The 23,904-nt window shown below is 48.3% G+C and overlaps 1 protein-coding gene and 1 long non-coding RNA gene across 21 annotated transcripts in view; one reads left to right on the top strand and one right to left on the bottom strand.

Moving 5' to 3' along the window:
- Window positions 1-14,046, top strand: part of tcf7l2 (transcription factor 7 like 2) — a 101,602-nt gene extending 87,556 nt beyond the window's left edge. For 4 of the 20 annotated variants that reach the window (XM_060036138.1, XM_060036129.1, XM_060036147.1 and 1 more), the window contains 8 exons: window positions 405-491; window positions 3,357-3,497; window positions 3,883-4,087; window positions 4,451-4,559; window positions 5,276-5,338; window positions 6,691-6,741; window positions 7,891-7,963; window positions 11,500-14,046. In XM_060036138.1, coding sequence (XP_059892121.1) covers window positions 405-491; window positions 3,357-3,497; window positions 3,883-4,087; window positions 4,451-4,559; window positions 5,276-5,338; window positions 6,691-6,741; window positions 7,891-7,963; window positions 11,500-12,190 — 1,420 coding nt within the window. In that variant the 3' untranslated portion in view covers window positions 12,191-14,046. Of the gene's footprint in view, window positions 1-404; window positions 492-3,356; window positions 3,498-3,882; window positions 4,088-4,450; window positions 4,560-5,275; window positions 5,339-6,690; window positions 6,742-7,890; window positions 7,964-8,534; window positions 8,608-9,272; window positions 9,334-11,499 lie in introns of all 20 variants that reach the window. The other 16 variants (XM_060036142.1, XM_060036140.1, XM_060036141.1 and 13 more) reach the window with 14 other exon arrangements.
- The window catches only part of LOC132446056 (uncharacterized), a 173,949-nt gene that overhangs the window by 134,668 nt on the left and 15,377 nt on the right, over window positions 1-23,904 (bottom strand). The window lies entirely within an intron of this gene.

Here is a 23,904-nt window from a genome sequence, read left to right as displayed (position 1 = left end):
CGGCTGCCTTTGATTTGCTGCACTTTATTTTGGTATAAATTTCCATTCATTATTGTTTGTCTTTGGATGTGTAGACCTCAATTAGCGTGATGGCTCCATTAAAGAGCGCGCCGCTTCGTCTTTAATTATTACAACAAAACACCTCGCGCCGGCTCGGGGGGGGGGGGAGAGACTCCCCCCTCTGTCGACGCAGAGCGAAGGGTTATGAAATTTAATTAGCCATTGCTATCAAGATTTGTGGCATTCAAATTGTTGAGTTTTCCCGGCCTTTGATGTGCGCTCTGCAATCCCCTAGATTTTTAGTCCTGATCAAATGAGAATAAAGAGGGCCGCGTGGGGGGAGCTTTTACCTCCTCTGTCAAACCTGTTCCTTCACCTCCTCTCCTTTCTTCTCCTCTTCGCAGGCAAGGTCAACCTGTTTATCCCATCACAACAGGGGGGTTCAGACACCCCTATCCCACCGCACTCACTGTCAACGCATCCATGTCAAGGTGAGTGGAGCCTTGGGAGAGAAAGAGACACACACGCACGTGCACGCACATAAACACACACACACACACACACACACACACACACACAGCCGTCCCTAAAGGGGCGGGCTCACTGCCTGCCTCGCTGTTCAAAAGGCCAATTCTCCAGTGCAGGGCCTCAGCTCGCGTGCTCAAATATTAATTATATTTATCATGTCCTAATGAGGCCCCTGAAGGACGTTTAGCCATGCTGCACGTCAGCCCCGTCAGAACATAAACAAACCCGGCAACTCTTTGATGCCGGATAGCAGGCCCTGCACCTTGGCTGCTTCTTTGGTTCGGCCCGTCGAGGAGCTGATCCGGACCCCCCGCTCCGCCGGTGGGCTTGTGGGTTTTGTTTGTTTGTTTCTCATTGGTTCATGGTTTGGTATTTAGAGGTCTAATGCCCCCCCCCCCCCCCCCCCCCCGAGAGAGACATATAGTCTGTGTTGTGCAGAAACGATAGTTAACCGAGTTTGTTTCCCAGCACTGAGCATGCTGTTTGTTTTACGAGCGGTTATGGCCATAAGCTGTGTGTGGCAATGCAGTAGTCAAAATAACAAAAGGGCTGTTTTTCCCACAGTTGTCCTTCCTCCTTGTTAGCCTATTCTTGAAACCATATCTTGGTATTGAAGCTGTCGGCCTTACTTTGTCCATCACAACTGCATGTTTCAAGAGCCATGTTTCTATCCAATATATACTTCAGTGTGTTCAGGGACAGCAGGTGCCGGGTGACCAGTGGAAGCTACCAGTCTAGCTGTTGACGAGCATGGGAGAGAAGAGGCCTGGCAGCGTAGCTTACAATTGGGACGCTAAGTGAGCTAGCATGACTAGAAGAGACCAGGGCAGGTCTTCTCTTCCTCTTCTAATGTTTCACGTCGGTTAAAAAAAAAAAGACAATAGAAAACCATCGATGGGGAAGGGTCGGCGACACGCTGCCCAGAGTCCAGCGGATGAATTGCTAGCCCCTGTCAGTGGTGTAATTGGTTTCAGCGGGGGGCCTGGTATGAGGCAGACATGACCACTGGAGGACGCCGTGTGGGCCTGGGCGCGCGTCCGCCCTGCATTAGGATTCAAAGGAGGCCGGCTTCTCTGCTGTGTCAGAACACAGCAGTGGACACCTTACACCGGGTGCTGTTAAATATACATCTCTTCAAGGGCCAGGAGGGGCCAGGGTGGGGGGGCAAGACCAGGAACCTCAGCAAATGAAAGACATTAGTTTGATAATGGGCTTAGAGTCACTGGAAATCCATTATTCCACATATCCGGGTGTCCCGTGTGGGCGACAGGTAGAGGGATGTGAGCCCCCCCCTACCCCGCCCCTTCATGCTTAAGTCTGCCCTTTGATATTCTCCCCCCTCTCCCCCCTCTCCCCCCTCTCCCCCCTCCTCCAGCTGTTACGGCCGGGCGGGTCATTATACATTAAACAGGCACTGGGGCTAGCGCATCGCCATGGCAATTAAATGGCCCAGGCTAACACTGGGGCTAGCTAGTTCACCGCTACCCCCCTCCCCTCCCCCCCACACTCACAGGCTCCCCTACCTTTCAGGATTGAAATGTGCTGGCCTGGGGGGTCTTGGCAGGTGGGGGTCAGGGTCTCCTCCCTGTTTGGTTAAATTGGTCCAAGGCTACGCTGGGTGATGAGGAAGAGTATAATGATGATGATGATGGGAATGATGCCCCTGCTCTTCAAAGGGATGGCGGTCATGTTTAAACCATGATCTGGGGCAGGATGTTGGGTTGGGGGGAGCAGGGGTGGAGGGGGTTACGGGGGGGTACGAAGGGACAGGCAGCAGAGATAATAATAAGCAGAAGAAAATAAAGATCTCGGAACAGAGGAGATTTTAACAAGTGCACAGAGGGAGAGCGGGGAGGAGAGGGAGAGCGGGGAGGAGAGGGAGAGCGGGGAGGAGAGCGAAGGAGAGGGAGAGGGGAACTATAAGAGCCCTAACGATGGGCCATCTGCAGCCAGGGTTTCTGTGCGTCCCGTCAACGGGTGACAAGGCACAAACACCAGTGGTAGTGATGAGAGAGAGAGAGGGGGAGAGAGAGAGAGGGGGAGAGAGAGGGGAGAGAGAGCAGGGCTTCTTCTCCCAGGAGACTGCCTCACCAGCAGACGCTGGTTGGTGCTGGCCAGTGTACCCTCATCATTATATACTGGCTCGGAGCCATGCACACTCTCATAGCCCATAATGAGCTGGTAGAAAAAGAGATTATTCCCCCCTTTCTTTTTTTGTCTTCCTTCCTTCCTCTGCCCCCCCCCCCCTTCACCCCCAACCGTATTCTCCTGTCCCGTATATGTGTTCACATGGTTCTGAAAAACTCCCAGGTGGTCGTTTTGACCCTTGGTACACACTGACCACACTGCTGTTTGGCCTGTCCCACATGCGTGACAGGCCTCTCTCAGGGCTTGAACCTTCAACATTGAGACATGCAGAGGGGGTTTCCAGGCGCACGCTATACCGTGCTACAGTCTCATCTAACCAGAACCCGAATTTAATGGTCAAGAATTAACCATGCATTTTTGTATTCGTTTGGATCATGCGCATGACTACTGTCAATGTGTGTGTGTGTGTGTGTGTGTGTGTGTGTGTGTGTGTGTGTGTGTGTGTGTACTATAGGCCTTGGGACGTGTGATACAGATGATAATTGTGTGTATATATTTGTATACGTATATTTGTGTGTGTGCTACAAGTAATATCCCCCTATGCACGCACTATGTAAAGCTCTTTATAAATGCAATGAATTATTAAGGAGCATTAGCACAGAAGTAGCACCGTATTGTGTTGTGTGTATGTGTGTGCCATCTGTCCCATTTCACCCCGTCCACTCTGACGATTTACACAGTCTTCTGTCCTCCAGGTTCCCCCCCCACATGGTGCCCCCCCACCACAGTTTGCACGCCACGGGCATCCCTCACCCCGCCATCGTCACGCCCAACGTCAAGCAGGAGTCCTCCCACAGCGACATCAGCTCCCTTAACAGCTCGTAAGTCAGCCACGCCTCCCCCTCCTCCATCTCCTCCTCTCTCTCCCCCTCCTCCTCTCTCACCTCCTCCTCCCTCTCCTCCTCCACCTCCTCCCTCAACTCCTTCTCTTAGGGATGTCCATTTAAAGTAATGTCCAAAAGTAATTATAATGTAAGGATATCTTATTCTTTCACGTTGATCAAAATCTGTATAAAAAATTTAAAACAAGTGCAATTGAAATTAAATGATTGAACTTGGCCATCATGACAAGGCTTCATATCAGATCATGTGATCATGCTCAGTTTGCTCCTTACTCATGTTCATGCCTACCACTCCTTGTCGCCCTCTCCCTTGCTCGATGCGCCCTCCTGTGGTAAACTACACCTGCACACACACACCTCCCAGCGCTCGGTTCCTAAGCTCGCTCCATCCCTTCGCCACCTGCAGGAAACACTCAGACGCCAAGAAGGAGGAGGAGAAGAAGAAGCAGCCTCACATCAAGAAGCCTCTGAACGCCTTCATGCTCTACATGAAGGAGATGAGGGCCAAGGTGGTGGCAGAGTGCACGCTGAAGGAGAGCGCTGCGATCAACCAGATCCTGGGTCGGAGGGTGAGACACGCAGCCACCACCACCAATTACCATCGCCGCGGGGCAGTGCGTCTGCCCGATGTGAGGCTCACGGCTGTGGGTGTGTGTCCGGCGGGACTATCCTCCCAGCCTGGAGCTCAGCATCAGGCACACTGCGACCGTGAGAAGGCAGGGACCGGCTAGGGTTTTTGACTCCCCAGCCAGAAGGGGCCGGGTTCAAACCCCGCACCCAGTCGGCACCCGCTAAATTAAAAGATGATGAAGCATATTACATTTGCTTTGGCAACTAATTAATTTATAATTAATAGTTTAGCGTGGAGACAGTGGGTTTGCAATAATAAGGAAATGTTTGAGGCTTCATTTGGATCTCTCTCTCTCTCTCAGTGGCACGCCCTATCGCGGGAGGAGCAGGCGAAGTACTATGAGCTGGCGAGGAAGGAACGGCAGCTGCACATGCAGTTGTACCCAGGCTGGTCAGCGCGAGATAACTATGTAAGTTTTTAAGTTTATAAGTCGAAGACGCCTCTCTGTTTCCTCCTCTCTCCTCCTCCCCCACCCTTCTCACCTCCTCTCCTCCTCCCTTCTGTCTCTCCCTCCTTAAATTTTGAGGACGGATATTAAACCACTGGACCTATCTGGCTCTAGCCCCATGATGGTTCGATACGAAGAGGTGGCTAGCGAGCATCGGTGTACAATCACATACGCTTGCGCACAACAGAACCATTGAGGAGGGAAAGGAATGCATGGAGCGGTGCTAATCTTCCAACAGGGATATTTACACAATCATTAAATACATATTAAAATACATATTTAGAAAACTATTTAACTTGGTTGAAAGGTTAAATTACCTACATCCACATCAGACTACGGGTACAAGGCCAGATGTGTTTTGTGTCGTGTGGGGTGAAGCCTTCCCTTCAGCCAGTGCAGAGGAGCAGTTCTGGAAGTACACACAGACTCACATGAGAATCACGAGCGTGTTCATCCCAGTTTGTCTCAGAGCTCCTTCATGTTCCGCAACACAGAGGAACGCAAAGACAAAGGGAGAGGGTGCGAAAGGGGGCCAGGCTGTTGCTTGTGGCCCACAGTGTTGTGCCGTGAGGCGCAGGGTGGATGAATAAGTAAACAGAAAGATAAGCCCTATTCGGTGCAATATAATAACTAAGGTTCCTGTCCGTGTCTATTTGCCTTTTCTTTCTATTTTTTTGGCGGGTAACCAACAGGGGAAAAAGAAGAAGAGGAAAAGGGAGAAGCAGCAGGCTGAGGGCAACGGTAAGTGAACTCAATTATCTCCCATCTTAGCCTCGCCCATCATGTACAGCCCTCCACATTTACATCAGGCTAACGGGCCTTCAGGGCCCCTCTCTCATCCCATGTCATTCTGCCTGGCTTGTTATGTCTGGTGTGTAGCCAGTTACACCTCCCACATGACGCATCTACAATGATAGCATTGCTTGTCGACCCCACCCCCCCATCCATCCCTTTGACTCCTCCCTGCCCAGCTTATAACTGAATATGCATGACCCCCTCCTTCCCCCCCTTCATCCCACAAGCACCCCTCATCACCCCCACACCCACCCACCCCCCTCTTACCCCCAGCATCAGGTCTCAGGGATGTGTGTCTGGAGAATGTTACATCTCCAGCCCTGTGTTTCCAGCGTGGCTCCACCATATCATGCCTGCACCCTGCAGAAAGACACCACCTTTGCATGTGTGCATGCATGTCTCTTCTGCTGTGTGTTGATGGTGCTGCCCCCCCCCCCCTCCCACTTGCTTGCTCCCGTGCATGCTCTTGTGTGTCCACATTGAAAAATTACAAAAATCGTCCACGTTTTAAATTAAGGAGGTTTGCTCATTTTTGTTTCTCCATGTTAATCGTGTAATCATGTTATGAAATGACGAGGATAATTAAACACAAACGCTTCGATTTAAGTTTCCGCAGTTTCCTGGAAGCCAGGCGATCATTAGCTCGCTGTTCATTACAGATGAGCACTCCATTCCCCCATCCAGGGGAAAGACTTGCTGTTGAAGAAGGCGAGGGTTAGGCTGTGGCCATATAGTTCTGGAAGACATTAATTATGTGTATTGATTAACAGCAGCCCATATCACTGGACCGCCAGCACTGGGCTGTCAACTCTCCTAACCACCCAGATTTAGTATATTTATGGGATCAGGCCCTTATCTAAACTAAGTCTCAGATCAATAGTTTTCCCTAACCGCACGAGTATAGTGTTTCCCTTAAAATCACATTGATTGGCTGACATGGTGATTAAATTAAAGACAGATCCATGAATGTGTGTTTCAAAGGGCAAACAGTAGATGCAGATATTGCAGCGCAATAAACACATTTCTTTAAAATCTTAAGACAAATATTTATCAAGGTGCACAGAAACAGCAGCCAGTAAAAAAGATTAAAAAAAGAATTAATACAGCGCATGTTAAAGTGCCAAGTTGTAATGTATTGCGTAATATTACTTTCTAATCCCCTAAAATAGCGGTCTACCAGGAAACTAAGTGGAGCTTAGAACAAAGTGTTTAATGCTGATTTGTTGTTGTATTTTTGCGCTCGTGTTGGTGACGGATCCTTCTTGAAGGCCTTTCTATCTGTTCTTTTTTTGTTTCAGAACACAGAGAATATTTTCCAAACCCTTGCCTTTCACTCCCTCCGATTACAGGTGCTAATGTCATTTTGAGTTTTAAATTACTAACTGGTTTCTTTGATTTATTCTCTCGTCTTTTAAAAATTGTTATGCTTATTTTATTTATTTTTCTTTGTTTGTGCAAACAACTTTAAGAGCGATTTCTATACTTAAAATGTTCTATTTTCACTGTTTGCTGCTTTGCTTCTCTTAAAATGTGTATGCTAGCGTTTATCGGTCACAAAGCTAAAGATGATACGACATATCTGTGTTGCTATGATGGAGTCATTGGGCTCAAAACATGACTTGTGAGGACCTGAACTCTTAAAGCTCGGTGCTCACACTGCAGTACAACCTGTGTAATGTAACGGTAAACCTCCTTAATCTACCAGCGGCGGTACCTTTGCTAGAGCCAGCATCAGATTGGCCTACTACCCCCCCTCCCCGTTCTGCTGACAGCCTCCTCTTAGACCACAACTCCACTCAAACAGCTGTTTGAGTGGAGGTGTGGTCTAAGTAGAGGTCCTAAGTCCTATCCAACTTGAGGTTTAAGAGTAACATATGAGCCAACTAAGCACAAGCGTTTGTCGCCTGCGGTAACCAGTTGTTTTGCCACTTTAGGCTTTGGTTACTCTTCAACCTTGACAAGGCTCCAAACTGTCAATTGCTGGGAGCAGATTTAAAAAAATGTAGTTTTAAACATGTTCTGGCAGGGATGAATAGGGTCTGTATTTGTGCGATGCTAGGTCAGAGAGCTACCTTTTCCTAGAACACTGAGCTTCCCTATGCTATTGCTAACGCGCTTCCTTAACTGTCTTAACAAGAGCTACTGCTGCTTAAAGCTAACACCTTTCCTCTTGTCCTTCTAAAGTATAACAATGATAAATACAAAGGGGCATGCGATTTCTGATTCATCCCACGAGAACACCCTTTCATTGAAGTGTTTCTGCAACCCATTAACAGTCGCCTTTTAGGCTGCTGTGCGCCTACTTTTAAAAGCATACTCAAGAATGGCTCGCATCTTTTAACTGGGTGGTTTGCTAGCACAGTTATCATTAGCCAGGCTTGACGGAGCACCGTTGTCTTACTCTACTCTTCTTTTCACTTCTGGTCGTTTGACATTCTGGTTATGTTCTGCCTCTCTGGTTTCGGCCTCCTTCTCTCTCTTCCCTGTCGCCGCATCAGACCTGAGCGCACCCAAGAAGTGCCGAGCGCGCTTTGGGCTCGACCAACAGAATAACTGGTGTGGCCCGTGCAGGTGTGTATGGTGTGTGCACAGGCCAGGGCCAGGTGAAGGCTGGCTAATCACGCCACTGGGACCTCCTCCTCCACCTCCTCCCTCCTCCTCACCCCGTCACCCCCTCCCCCCCATCCACAAGCCCTCTGAGCCTGTCCACACCCAGCAGGTGTCCACTCACCTGTCAGTTTCCACCAGCCCCGCCTCGCCAATCTAGCCACACCCCCTTCACCCATCCTCCTCTTCATGTGTCTGTTTGGTGAAGAAGGGCATTCGGTTTACTCTCTAAACATTAACTGTATGAATGCTGTCTAGCTGCAGGTCTACAGATCCTAAACACTTTGTTTCAGGAGTATTTGTTACAGTTAAAATGCTAAAGCTCTTTTAAAGGTGGGGGGGGGGGGGGGGGGGGGGACTGGAAACTGGCTGGCTCAGGCTGGGAGGACCTCTGGAGGGTGGCGGTCTGTGTGGAGGACATCCCAGGGTTAGCCAGCGCGAGCCTACACCCTGGCCCGTTGTTTTTTGTCTGTGTAATGACGTGTCCATTTTTTTTGTCTCCGTGTACGTTTGTGTCTACCTCCTCGGCTAACAGATGCAAATACCCCAAAGAAGTGTCGTGCATTGTTCGGGCTTGACCAGCTGAGTTTATGGTGCAAACCGTGCAGGTATTACCCCTGTCCTAGCCATGGGGGGAAGAGCACTTCGACCCCCTTAACAATCAGCTCCTTCTGATCACAGATTCTTCTTCCTTCAATGTGTTAACAAGTTGAAACATTTCTCTGCCCCCCCCCTCCAACCTTTGTCTTACTGAGGAGTTTCCTGCTCCAAATCACTTGAAAAACCAATTTTCCCTCTTTAGAGCACGGTTCAAAAGCACAGCGGTAGGAAATGGATTTGTTGAAGAGTAACCAAACACTAGGGTCAGACTGCAGAGGCGGCACCGGGCGGCGTTGACTCCGCCTCCTGGTTGGCTGAAGCTGCAGAGGTCCCCCCGACACGGTTTGTATGGTAGCCAGCCACGGTGCCGTCCCTCAGCCAGGAGCTTAGTGTTTGGTTTAGTGTACGGGTAATACCTCAAGAACATCAGGGGGTTACTATTGATTTGTCATTTTTTAACCAAAAAACCTTCCACAAGTCCACTTCCTGCCCACGTGGTCCTTGTGACTGCTGTATTGCCTGTCATGTGTGTCCTGAGCGGGCACCCGTGTATAACTTTGTCTGGCCCAGATTTCTCTTCCGGGCTTCTCAGTGACACTCTTCTCTATGCCCTCTTCCTCCTCCTTCTCCACCTCCTCTTCCTCCAAACTCCTCTCTGATAACCCTTACTTAGTCCCTACCTGTTGTCTCTCTGTTCTGACACAAGCAGTCTTTGAATTGGAAATATTTTCATGGTAGGTATTTGTTTCTGCTAAGTAATACCCTTCTCTGTGTCCCGAGTCCCCCCCGTACGTCACCGCCATCCCCCATCAGCCACACATCGTCTGGTCTCCCGCTGCCTCATACCCATCACTAGCGGTTTCCTGTGGCGCTCCTTAAATACACTCCGAGGTCTCCTTGGAGAGCCACCACTACTCTAGTTGAGTTGAGTTTGTTGATCGGACCGCGTTAGTTCACAACAGGCCAAATAAGACCAAAGCAGACGATGCAGAAAGAAGCATAACTATTTTCAGACGGTTATTTCCACCGCGTAGTTGAGGGAAGGATCCTGCGTACACAGATGAGTGCAGCTGTCAGGGCTCGCAGCCTCCCAGCCTGCTGCTGCTGCTGCGGTGGTGGTGGTGGACGGCAGCGCATTAGGATTGATGTATTCCTGAAGCAATCAGAGCAGATCATGAGAGCATGGCTCGGGAGCGGGGGGCTGATGATTCAGCGGAGAGGTTGAGAGATCTCTCCCCGCGCCGCGCCGCTCCACCACGCAGCGGGCCTAATTCCCCCAGAGGGCGGCCAATCAATAGCGAGCAACAGGCACATACCATGAATCAATAGGGCTGTTAAAAAATGGATATTAGCTCATTTGTAGCAGCTTGACGGACAGTCACGGCTTGTAACGCGCCGCGGAACAAGACGTACGGCTAGTCGTAGCAAATTGATAGCCGGTCCCGATCAATAGCGGGAGCAGTGCAGGGAAGGGTTACGGCACACTTCAAAGCCGAGCCCACTTCACCTGACTTCTCCCTGTTCTGTCTTCCTCCTGACTGCTCTCCAGTGTTGTTCCGTTGTTGTTCTTGTGATCATGGTGATGAATGCATGGTTTCCACCCTCCACCCCTTTAAGCATGCTCTCCTATTGGTCCATTTTTTATTCCAACTGATTTTTCTCTATTTGCCCCAATCGGCTCCCTCCATTTATTCTCCTCTCGGTCTTTGTGTTTTTGACTTCCTTTGCCGGAAGAGCAGGCCGGGGTATGACTTAAGAAACAGGCCCTAACCGTAACTCCAACAGAACAAAAAACAAACAAAGATCTTCCAATTCACAGAGCATCAAAACAACACAAATAAAACAGCAGTAGTTTGGACGCGCGGCTCCAAAGAAGGAAGGCCCTTAATCACGGCGGGCCCTTCAGGGCATCCGAGTGCTGGAGCCGGGTGTTGAGACAGTGGGGTCAGATCCAGGGTCAGGGTATAGATAGGGTGGGCGAGTGGAAGAGATACAACCCCCCCCCCCCCCACCATCTCCTCCTCCTACCCCAGATATAACCCGAATCTGGAAGACGGTAGCGAGATGCATGCAGCCCTCCCTCCCTCCCTCCCTCACCCCCCAGCCCCCAGAGCGGGGCGCTGGGGAGAGGCGCTGGGGGAGGCGCTCCGCTCCATGTGCCTGGCCCGGGGCGCCCCGGCTCGGCAGAGGGGTCGCGACCCCAGAGCAGAAATGCAAACATGGGGTCGTGACCCCCCCCAGCGCGCACACACTCATGTCTTAGGGGCAGATGCAGGGTAGTGTGGATCTTGTTGACCTTTTAGCCTCCAATTCAACCTCCCCATTCCCCCCCCCAGGAGGGCTCAGATACAGACAGAGGGAGATGCAGACAGAGAGACTTACTAACCTCCGTGTTGCTGCGCTCGGTTCGAGATTCTTTCGATTTCGAACGTAACTCTCACAACCGACCGACCGGCGGGAGAGTGAGGGAGGGAGAGATAGAAAGAAACCGTACAACAGAGCCTTCTCCTCCCCTTCGTCACCCTCGTCTTCCTCATCCTGTGTCTTTCTTTCCTGTTCCGTGTCCTCACCCGTCATCTCCTCTCTTGCTGTCGGTTCTGCCGTCTGGTTCCACAAGGAAGGTTCTAGAACGCGATTCCAGAACCTTCCTTCAGTGCGCAGGGCCTTCCCGTGGCCTCCCACAATGCACCTGGTTCAGGTCGACCCGTCAAAAGGAAAAACCGCCGCAAAACGAAGGCATTCGGTCACACGGACCACGGGCGGGTGCATTGGGGTCGCCGCTGGAGCCGGCGCCACTGTGGTGTGTGTGTGTGTGTGTGTAACTGTGTGTGTGTCACCTGAGAGGTTGCCTAAAACCCTTCTCTCTTTCTCTTCTTCCCCCTCTTCCCTTTGCCCCCCAGGAGAAAAAAAAAGTGCATCCGCTACATCCAAGGAGAGGGTAGCTGTGCCAGCCCTCCCTCCTCAGACGGAAGTCTGATCGACTCCCCCCCCTCCTCCCCCTCCTCCGTGGCCCCCTCCCCCTCCTCCAAGGAGCCCAGACCTCAGCAGACTGAACAAATGCAACCGCTCTCACTGACTATGAAACCGGCCCACCCGCCGCTCCACCCCCACCCCCACCTGGCCCACCACCCGCACCACCACCACCACCACCACCACCCGCACCTCCATCACCACCTCCACCACCATCTCCTCGCCGGGCCCCCGCACCCATCTTTGCTCCACCTGGACAAGGCGCCGGGCTCCCGCGGCTCCCACGGCGGCGGCGGCGGCGGCGGCGGCAGCGCCTCCTCCTCCTCCTCCTCCTCCTCCTCCTCCACCTCGCCCCACCACAGAGCCCCGGAGCGCGGCGACGTCTCGTCATCACGGCCGCCGGGCTCCTCCTCCACCACCTCCTCCTCCTCCTCCTCCACAACGGCGGCGGCGGCGGCGGCGGCGGCGGCGGCGGCGGCGGCGGCTGCGGCGGCCTCCTCCTCCTCCTCCTCTTCGTCTTCGTCGCTGGCGCGCCCGTCTGCCTCGCTGTGCCACCCCCACATGCTCCTGGCCAACGCCGGCCAGCCGCTGTCGCTGGTCACCAAGCCCCCCAGCCTATAGGACCGCCCCCCCCCCCCCTCCTCCTTCCCCCTCCTCTTTTCTAGACCCCCCCCCCATCGCCTCCTTTTTTAACCTTTCTGTGCCACGGTGGCTTTGAAATTTTAGGGTTTTGTGTTATGATAAAAGTTCATTGGTCAATATTTGACCCCTCATTATCGAAAAAAAATATATATAATTATAAAGAAATAATAATAACAATGAGCTGAAGCATAGCTTTGTGAATCTGCCAAAATGTGTATGATTTCTGTTTTGTTTTGTAGTTTTTTTCCGTGTGCGGAGGATAGCCCAGTTTCCCCTTTCACCCAGAGTAGTTTAGCAGACGGATCCACACGACGGTAGGCTAGGTTATTCAGCGAGCCCTTTTCTGGAAAGAGTTGGTTCTCCTTTTTTATTTGTATTAAATACGAGCTTGCGAACCAATCATTGGAGACGTCCTGGGGGCGGCCCGGCGAGCAGCTTCCCCTCCCGGAGAAACGACAACTTTATTGTGATGATGTAACTTGTTCTTGTTTAAATGTACAGAAATATTTGACGGGGTGGGCGGGGCTTACTGTGTTTAATATGCATTGTTCCATTGCGTTGTCTGTTTTTTTGTTTTTTGTTAATGACCTTTTGGGAAGGGAAGGGGCGGAGTTAGAGTTGGGTTAGGGAGGGGTGGGTGGGTCGGGGAGATTGAGGTTTTAAAATCGAAAAATGTCACAACGCTAGGATCAGTAGTATTTATTGCTTTAGAGATTTGCTTGTTGTATCTTGTACGTGTCCCTTTTACGGCTTTTTTTTTTTTTTTCGTTTCCTAATACATTGTACAAATATTTTTCTTAAGCTAAGCGACTTCTATATGAATGATTTTGTTTTTATGAGGAGGCTTCAGAAAGGCCAGGAGGCCCCGAGAACGGCTGGACTCCACCCTCTGTGCTGTGTATAAAAACCTCATGAACACTCAGTATGCACAACGGCTCAGTTTCAACCCAGACGGGCCCCGAGACGAGCCCCGCGCGGAAGAGCCGGGACCCCCAAGGGGCGGCAGCCAGCCTCTGGTCGGAAACACTAAAGTCCAAACCCCCTTCGTCCTCTTCTTTTCAATCCAGCAGTCAACCATCCCCCCCTCTCCCCCCCTCACCCAGCCCCCAACCCCCCCCACCCTGACTGTAGATGCGTGTACAGATTTTTTTCCGTGCCAAACTTTGTGATAATTTCCTCTCACCGCAGAGCCAGCTTGTTCTTCCGTTGTCTTCTGTTCATTTCGCCCCCTCTCCATCCTTTTCTGTGACGTTACATAGGTTGCTATGTATGTAGTATAAATGTTGCTATAACAAATGTGTTTGGTAGCAGATTGTCAAATATTAAAAATTTTAACTTAATAAAAAGACAAAACACCATACTGTATAATAAAAAAAACCCACCAAGGGCCAAATTATGTACATTAGGAAGTTCATAAAAAAACCTTATGAAATGCAAAAAAACTCAAACTGCCACTTTTAAGTCCACTACTACATGTAGGTAGCTAGAAACTCATAGGCATGTTGATGTTGATGCAAGAGGCTGTTAAAAAAATTAAAAAAGATGAAAAAAAAAAAAGTGTCCAAGAGGTCCATCCCCACGGTGCCATCGTAGTTGACACGCGCCACTGTAAGCTGTCCGTTTCCTCATCGCTGGTTTATTAAAAATGCTTATGATAAATAGTTTGAATGTTTCCTCAACGGCTGTGATGTTGCTGTTCTACTTTATGCTCTTATATTTTCCTTTGTTTGTTTTCTCCTGTTCTTTTCAATGGTTTTTGTAATGAATAAATGTTTATGCTGTACAGTCTCTGTAGCATGCAGTTCTGTATTAATAAAAGCGACTTAGTATGTGCATTTCTGCGTCAAGCGTTTCTATGTGTAGGTGCCAGGGAGGTATTGGCTCAGCGGCAAAGAATCAGGCTTTGAGTTCATTTTTCAAATGTCTAAGCATTAGAATATGTAAAGTTTATTATCGCATTTTTATTCAAGTAAAGTGCATTCACAATTTAATAAACAATCCACTAGTGTTATTTAACCTCAACCAGATGTTCTGAAGAGTCACATATTCAAGTTTTATATTTAAATAACTCTAAATGAGGACACTCTTGTCTTGAGTTACCTCTTAAAAGTAGAATACACTTTATTTTCAATTCATAATAAGATACTGATACCTGATGGTAACCCTTGTTTTTTTGCCATAGTAATATATTGTTTATCTAAATATATCAGCCTACCCCCTTAACCGATCTTAACCAACCTCCTGATGACTCAAACCCTACCTCAACCGGAGGGACTTTAACAGACTTTTAAAGATGATTGGCAGCTCTATCAGATTGCATCAAGAAACTGAAAGCAACAATAGATTCCAATCCCACCGTATAAATATGGTGGGAGTGGAATAGAAACAACTAGAGTGACTGACATGTCATACACTAGGATACATAGTGTAGTATCATAGTACATAGTGTACTAGGAGACATAGGGTGGGTCTCATGTCCTACTCTAGGGTGGGTCTCATGTCCTACCCTAGGGTGGGTCTCATGTCCTACCATAGGGTGGGTCTCATGTCCTACCCTAGGGTGGGTCTCATGTCCTACCCTAGGGTGGGTCTCATGTCCTACCCTAGGATAGGGTGGCTCCCATGTTCTTTGCTGCAGTCCTTCTCCCTGAGGGTTGGACAGAGCACCCACATGATGTGGTCCCTACATGATGCTGTAGGCCTCAACCTGCTCGCAACCCTGGGGAACACAGGGCATTAAGAAGACGGATCCGCTCCTGGTTGGCCGAGACGGAACTCTTTGGTAGCTGTCCCATCCATCAGCCTCCATTTGCAACGTACTTCACCTTCTCTTGTGGAATGTCACAAGTACCGAAAGAAAAACCAAAGTAAAACCCTTTGAGTGTAATATTGTAGCAATGTCACCCACACACCGAGAAATTCGTGTCATGTGACTCCCTCGCTTTATTTAGGTCCCTGGGATTCCAGTCAGCTATACATCCATGTCAACCCGGTATCATGCGATTACATGCTCCTGCGCACGAACGTTAATCTATTGAAGCGTGTTCCAGAGCACGATAGTCCGACTTTTTGCGTGCTACACAGAACGAAATGTAAACCAATGCATTCTGAATGGGAGTGTTCTCAGACAATTAACGTGCTCCACAAAACGGTACAAGAGAGAGAGAAAGAGAGAGAGGGAGGGACAGAGAGAGAGAGAGAGCGATGCCGTGTTCCAATACCCGTACTTCCATGAGTATACTTAAAGGAAGTACACTATCTGCACTATCCGTACTCACTTGAGTACGGTAATTTTTCAGATGTGAGTGCTGTTCCAAATCGAGTACTCCGTTGTGCACTTACCGGAAATTACGATCACGACTGCCGCCGCGGCTCCTCCCCCGCAATAAACATCCCGCTTTGAACGGTGAACTCTTTACGCCAAGCAACTATAAAAAGCTATAGAAACTATAAAAACTACAAAATGACTCTATTAATGCAGGCTATGTGGAAAATGCGCCGACTTTGGCTCAGCCTGGCTCCGCCTCTTCCGCTACGTAGCTAAGATGGCTGCCGTTGAGTACGGAGAGTGTCCTCAGAGTCTTTACTACTTTTCTACTTTCAATACACTTGCTGCTGCTGCTGTTGACCGCTGGTGGTGCAATGTGGTTTTTATTCGCGTTTGTTCTGTGGACTTTGCATTTGTATTTTAATGAACATGTTTACTGCCTGTTAGACCTCGGATTGGCAAAAAATATATAAATATATAAATATATAAAAATAACCGTGCTCCAAAGAACGAAATGTAAACCAATGCATTCTGAATGGGAGTGTTTCTCCGATTTTTCCATGCTACACAGAACGAAATGTAAACCCATGCAAATAAAGACTTCATGGTCATAATAATTTAAATATCATTAATATCCTGAGTGTGTAGTGTGGTATTCTATTTTTTTCAACGGGGCTGCATCCAGTCATTTGACCGTAATGGTTGCTATGGTGGTTGCTATCGACCGCCCCCTCTAATCCTTACATGGCTCTAAAAACCATGTAAGGATTAGAGGGGGAGGTATCATATATATGATACCTCCCAGTGGTGGAGGTATCATATATATGAAAGAGGGCATTCAATTATACTATAATGTTCAATTAGGAGGCCGAAGCCCTAAAGGAAGTGATGCAATAGGTGACTGAGGGTCAACATTTGAGACCCCCTTTTATCAAAGGGGGTCTCAAAGGACGCATACGCTTCAACCTGTGGCTCCAGCCCTACAGGAAATGACTCAGCAAGTGCTCCATCTCGTTGCACCTCACCCAGCGGCTCGCTTGAAAGATTTTGGCCTGAAGTTCTTCCCAGACCTACACCCTAGCAATCCAACATGCATATCTGAGAATCAGGCCTCTCTTTAATAATGAGAAAAAGTTATGAGAGAAATACACATAAACTTTTGTTATCTCATAAGCGGCGTGGTGCCGGCTCCTTTTGACCTTTTGACCCCAGACTTCTGGGGGAATAGCTGAATCAATTCATTAGTCAATCAGAAGTATGTAAATATCTTCCCGGTGGCGTAAGAGGGCGAACAAGGTGTCCTTCAACATCTACGCTTCCAGGTGATTGCAACGGTGCCACACATGAGCATATTCGAACATGTTTAATGGTAGTAATTAGCTGTCGAAATTGGAGGCCTTAATCAATAATGAGCAGCTATTGATTTGCTTCCCGATAGAAAATTCGTGACAAATGACATGTTATTTAGCATCTACACGTTGAGCCGAGTCCAATGACACCAAGCATGACACTCTATGTATTTTACATGGTACACCTATGGTCTAGGACATGATCTCGGTGTAGCAAGAGGGCGAGCTTGATCTCATTGGACTCAACGTGTAGATGCTAAATAACATGTAATTTGTCAGAAATCTCCATCGGGAAGCAAATCTATAGCTGGTCATTATTGATAAAGGCCTCCAAAATCGACAGCTAATTGCTACCCCGAAACATATTCAAATATGATCATGTGTGATCACTGTTGCAATCGCCTCGAAACGTAGATGTCAAAGCACACCTTGTTTGCCCCGTTCCGCCACCGGTAAGATATTTTCATACTTCTAATGGATTAATTCATATTTTAAAGAGCCCATGCCATTAAAATCACATTTTTCCTATTGTTTGTTAAATAACATAGGTCTGAATAAGTTTGTGAGCTGTGGTAAGTTTGAAATCTATGCAGTTTGTCTGCTGAATGCAATAGGCAATGAAAGGAAAAAGGCAGAAGAAATGAGCCGATCTGGATAAGGTGACACTGTGACGTAGTGTTGTCAAACTATTATTCATGGCCCTGCCCACTTGGTTGGTTCGTAACCACCCACAATAATTCTGAAGGAGTCGTGATTGAGCTAGTGCTTAATGCTAATACGTGTATGGTAGTTGCTTAGATCGTATTAACAGGCTAGTTACAGAATTTTGAATGCAATGGCAGAACGACATCGAAGTACATGAACTGCGACATGCTGCCTGCTGCCGGTTGCCGCGAGGCACCACCGCCGCGAAGCACCACCGCCCGGCAGCGGGCAGCCGGGCGGTGGTGCCTCGCGCCGGCAGCAGGCAGCAGGCAGCGCGCGGTTCTGTCTACTACAGATTGATGTGGAAGTGGAAGAACCAGAGACGTCGGAGAACCCGACGAAGTCCTTTGTGATTCATTATATCGTCTGGACGTGCACACAGCTTTTGGCCGTGATAATATGTATTATTTGATATAGATATCTATGTATTATATGATATTATTTAGATGTAGAGCTCCAGGACTGTAACGCAAGTGTTGTACACTTCCTTGTTATTTGGATAACCGTTCTGCTGTTGGTGTGATGGCGCATAACACGTCGGACTCTCGTCTCTGGTATTTCTACAACGAGACTCGTAGTGGGGGTTATCTCAGCCATGGTTGAGAATGAATTGGGGGAAAGGAACTTTGGCTTTGACTCCCTGAAGTAGGCATGAACCACGACATGGAGGAGAAAGGGATTGTTGACCGCGGCCGTCTCCCGCCGGAGCCTCGCTGCCGATGGACCACCGCCTCGGCTTCAGGAGGCGGTGATTAGCGCTGACCGCTGCCGAGGCGGCGGGAAGCAGGGCTCAAGCAGGATACATTCGCGGCCAACAATCCCCTTCTCCTCCATGTCGTGGTTCATGTACTTCAGGGAGTTCAAGCTGTGTGCACCTCTCCAGACGATATAATGAATCACAAAGGGCTTCGTCGGGTTCTCCGACGTCTCTGGTTCTTCCACTTCCACATCAATCTGAAGAAGACGCGGTCGTTAGAGATTCATAATAGCCTATCGTCTGGAGGCTCACACAGCTTTTGGCCATGATAATATATATTATATATTATATGATATAGATATCTATGCATAATATGGGTTTCTAAGAGCCATTGCGATACATCCACCGTAAACAGAGCGCATGGTACCGTGGCTACAAGCTGCTCAGGGCCAGGTGATAATATATATTATATATTATATGATATAGATATCTATGTATAATATGGGTTTCTAAGAGCCATTGCGATACATCCACCGTAAACAGAGCGCATGGTACTGTGGCTACAAGCTGCTCAGGGCCACACCCCCACCCCCCTCCTTGACCTGCCTTGACACGCCCACCGTAACCAGAGCGCATGGTACTGTGGCTACAAGCTGCTCAGGGCCACACCTCCACCCCCCTCCTTGACCTGCCTTGACACGCCCACCGAAACAGCGCGTTTGGGGGAAGCTCAATGTGCGACTGGTTCGGAGTGGCTGTAACTCTGCACCACGGCTGAATTTCGGGGACGTCTTTGAATACTGTGTTTGTGGCCCACTAATACCTATATTAAAGCATCCATAAATAGCATGGCATGGGATCTTTAAGGTTCTCGGAGTGAGACTTTAAGCGGCTGCAGCAGAAGTGTTGAGACGAAAGATGATATCAAGACATTTATAGAATATTCCCATTCACATTATGATTCTTCGTCATAACATCCGACCAAACATCCTTCACATTCACCAAGCGAAGATTATGAAAGTCCAGGCCCCCCCTTCCTGCACTCGGGGTCCGACTGGGCCAAGTTTCAGGTTTTTAGTCTCCATTTTTTGTGGGATGGAGGTTTACATTTGTGCTTAAGGTGTGTAGACACAGCTGGCCCGTGGCCACGTTTTTGAAGTCTGGGGTCAAAAGGTCAAAAGGAGCCGGCACCACGCCGCTTATGAGATAACAAAAAGTTAATGTGTAATTCTCTCATAACTTTTTGTCATTATTAAAGAGAGGCCTGATTCTCAGATATGCATGTTGGATGGCTAGGTGTAGGTCTGGGAAGAACTTCAGGCCAAAATCTTGCAAGCGAGCTACTGAGTGCAGGTGCAACGAGATGGAGCACTTGCTGAGTCATTTCCTGTAGGGCTGGAGCCACAGGTTGAAGCGTATACGTCCTTTGAGACCCCCTTGATAAAAGGGGGTCTCAAATGTTGTCCCTCAGTCACCTATTGCATCACTTCCTTTAGGGCTTCGGCCTCCTAATTGATCATTATAGTATAATTGAATGCCCCCTTTCATATATATGATACCTCCACCACTGGGACGTGGCAACAATTCTCCAAATCCATATGGGGAGGGGGGAGGGGGGGATGCTTGTGGACAGCAGGGGTGTATACTCGACATAAATAGGAACAAACTCAGGAGAAGTAATGACATCACACAAATATTTATTAATAAATTGTTTCAAATTACCCTGCCTCGTTAAATCAATGAGCTTGGTGTTTTGCTTTCAAAAATAGGTTATAGTAGAAGTCTAAACTGCAGAAAATAAAAACATCCAAGCTGCCTTTTAAGGATACCTTGGAATATCTGCCTGTTTTCTAACAATCTGACCCTCGTTTACAACAAAAACAACACAATTGACGGCAGCTCCTTTACCGCGTGGTTTTTAGAGCCATGTAAGGATTAGAGGGTGCGGTCTATAGCAACCACCATAGCAACCATAACGGTTAAGTGACTGGATGCAGCCCCGTTGAAAAAAATAGAATACCACCCTACACACTCAGGATATTAATGATATTTAAATTATTATGACCATGAAGTCTTTATTTGCATGGGTTTACATTTCGTTCTGTGTAGCATGGAAAATCGGAGAAACACTCCCATTCAGAATGCATTGGTTTACATTTCGTTCTTTTGAGCTTTTTGAGTTATTTTTTATATATTTATTTATTTTCAGTTTTTGAGGAGGTGCTTCAAAGATGCAAATGTTTCTGCAATAATCCAAAATCCAATGGCAAAACCCGTTGGCTTTTTGTCGAGGGAATCCAGGGCGACGCTCACTTCCGGGTTGGCCAACATACGTCATCCCTCCACCACTCTACTGTAAAAACACATGTTCAAGTTGAATGAGAATAATAATAATAATAATTCTGCCATAGTATTTATTTAAGTGGGGGGGGGGGGGGGGGGGGGGGGAATACAAGTCTTTTGGCCATTCGTAGTGTTGATCAGCAGAGAAATAATTTGTCCGCAAAGACGGTGACGTCGCTTAGCAACGGAAGACGCTGGGGTAGACAAGTCACCGTACCACTACCCATGCAAGTGAACGGAGCGTTCCACGGCATTGAGAAGACCCGTGTAATAAATGCCTATAATATTTCTGTTTATGGCATAGATTTCTCCTCAGATTAGGCCAATAAACCAATGGTAAAAAAAAAACAAAAAACGCTTGATCAAAGGCTCGGCCCGAGTATAGTGGTGGAAATATCAGCCCGACCCGGCCCCGCGTCGGGCTCGGGCTCGGGCAGAGAATCTAAACATTGACTGGAACTACTAAGCAGGTGTCTGTAGGGCTATATCAGGAGTTAATGCACGCACTGCAGCCAATCAGAACACGAGTATTCCCCCAGACCGTGGTCTAAACAATATTATTCACGAGTTATAATCAACCCCTACACATCAATATTAATGATAACCCTGTGTAAATTGCAATAAGTGAGGGATACAATTTCGCACGTTGAGCACACAGTTGTGTGACTCGTTTATTTAGTAAGAGAGAAACAGAAATCAAAACGTGCTGAATGTAAACAATCCCGCATGGGCTCTGACGTCATGAGACGCTCGTAATCTTTAAAGGGACAGCGATCCCTGAACCACCAAGACAGTAAACGAGGATGCCTAACACAATTGAAAGAACAACACATAACAAAATACTGTAGGTGAATTATGTTACACTCACTACAACCCATTAAATACGGTATGATTTCTAGATGTCATGGCAACGTCCGCTCGCGACACTGGACTTGCGATCGAGGCATCGACGCGGACGTTCATTCACATAGCCAAAAACAAGAGAATAGATGGCTAGATAAAATAAACATCAAGACATACAATTCTAAAAAGAACAGATGAAGCAGCTACCCTTTTTTCCTTCGCGTTTTGCCTACAGAGCAGCGCACCTGCATTTAATATATCTGTGTATTGTCACAATTTCTCAGTATCAAAGGTGAAAGTAGAAACGGGTGGCCAAAAGCTGTCATATTGTTAGTTATCACAGACAATTTTAAGTAGAAACGGGTGGCCATAAGCTGTCATTTGTTAGTTATCACAGAAAATGTCCAACAATTAATGATATGTACGGAGCTCCATAAGGGACATTAGGGAGAACGCTCCCGGACAGAACCTTAGTTTGGAAGTCATGCGTAGTGACACGACAAATAGCCTACTTCCAATTGAAATACAAAATTTAGAAAATAGGCCTACGTGTCCCTGATCACGTTTCAATAGATTAAATAACGTGACGGTGTCACGTATTTTCATGAGACCAGGTTCGAGCGTGTGCATGGGTTGAATTGCGTGTGTCTCACGCCGAATGCATGAGACATGAGAGCCCTGTACTTACGTGACACAAAACCAGAACCGCAAACGTTCTCTCCCGCTTGAGATTACGTCTTTCTTTATAGGTTTCATGGGTCTGATTCGCCGATTTCCCATGCTGATATCCCCGGAGATTCTCGTGCATCTTCGACAATTTGGCTATAGATTGTCTCATTACACGCTAAATAATATAATTATAGCCTAATTATATATATAGCCTATGTATATATATAGGCAATATATATATATATATATATATATATATAGCATTTGTGGTTTTGGCATAAACATAACTAGGGTGCACTGTACTATCTGCGCACCACCCTTTCTGAAGCCTCTCTCTCGCTCTCTCTCTCTCTCTCTGTCCCTCCCTCTCGCTCTTTCTCTCTCCTCTCGTACCGTTTTGTGGAGCACGTTAATTGTCTGAGAACACTCCCATTCAGAATGCATTGGTTTACATTTCGTTCTGTGTAGCGCGCAAAAAGTCGGACTATCGTGCTCTGGAACACGCTTCAATAGATTAACCGTTCGTGCGCAGGAGCACGCAATCGCGTGATATCCGGTTGTCCATGTACGGGCGCCTTCTCATGCAAACCTTCACACTCACACATGAATACGTTTAGGCCGAGAACCGACCGCGTCAACAACCAGCGCACGGCCGCGGCTGCAACAGGTGAAGTTCAAAACCCGGGACGCGGAGAACAGCGAGAGAGGTCCTGGCCACACCAAAGCTGTGCATTGTGCGGGGCCGATGTGTCGGCATTGGACCTCCTTCAGAGCAGGAGCAGGAGAAGGGCACTGCATCGGGCCCACGCGGCACTCCGTCTCTTAATGCCCCCGTGCGGAGGCCGTACCCTTGAACCAGCGCAGTGTGCTGGGCTGCCGCCGCCGCATCCTTTGTACCCCCCCCCCCCCCCCCCCCCCCAGCTAAAGGAAAAAATGGCATATTTTGATGTGCGCACTGCGCATGGCACGGAGGAAACAATCACGAAGGCCATCGCCATGAAGAGCCCGGCCGACCAATGGGAATCCGCCAGGCGTACGTTAAATCCCCCACACACACACACACACACACACACACACACACACACACACACAACACACCCTGCCCCCCGCCAGGTTATGAGCAACACAACAAAGGTAGGATGATATATATATATATATATTGGATGTTCAATTAAAACACTGTGGCCTTCACTGGCCCTGGTTGTGTTCAGGACTGAACTCGAAGGAGAATAAAAGCGAGAGCAACGATAAGGTTGGGTCTCACGGAGAACATGCACTCCATCTCTTGTCGTTTACTTTTAGATTAAAACCCAAACATCTCACACACACACACTCACACACGACACACACACACACACACACACACACGCACACACACACACACACACACACACACACACACACTCTAACACACACACACACCACACACACACACACACACACACACACACACACACACACACACACACACACACACACACACTCTAACACACACACACACACACACACACACACACACACACACACACACACACACACACACACACACACACACACACACACACACGCACACATCCCTTCTGAGGGACTATTCAGTTGGACTGGAGGATTCATCTAAAACACAATTCTTCCTTTAGCATTTCTTTTTTTCCGAAAGCTTTTATCACCTTTTTGATCATAGCTTTTATTAGTCTGTAAATAAGTTGCTGTAATAATAACGTTGGTTGTGTGCGTGGGTATGTGTGTGTGTGTGTGTGTGTGTGTGTGTGTGTGGTGTGTGTGTGTGTGTGTGTGTGTGTGTGTGTGTGTGTGTGTGTGT

Source organism: Gadus macrocephalus, chromosome 18 (genome assembly GCF_031168955.1).
Source record: "Gadus macrocephalus chromosome 18, ASM3116895v1".
Lineage (NCBI taxonomy): Eukaryota > Metazoa > Chordata > Actinopteri > Gadiformes > Gadidae > Gadus > Gadus macrocephalus.
The sequence above is the reverse complement of the archived record's forward strand: the minus strand, read 5'-3'. Positions and strand labels throughout refer to the sequence as shown.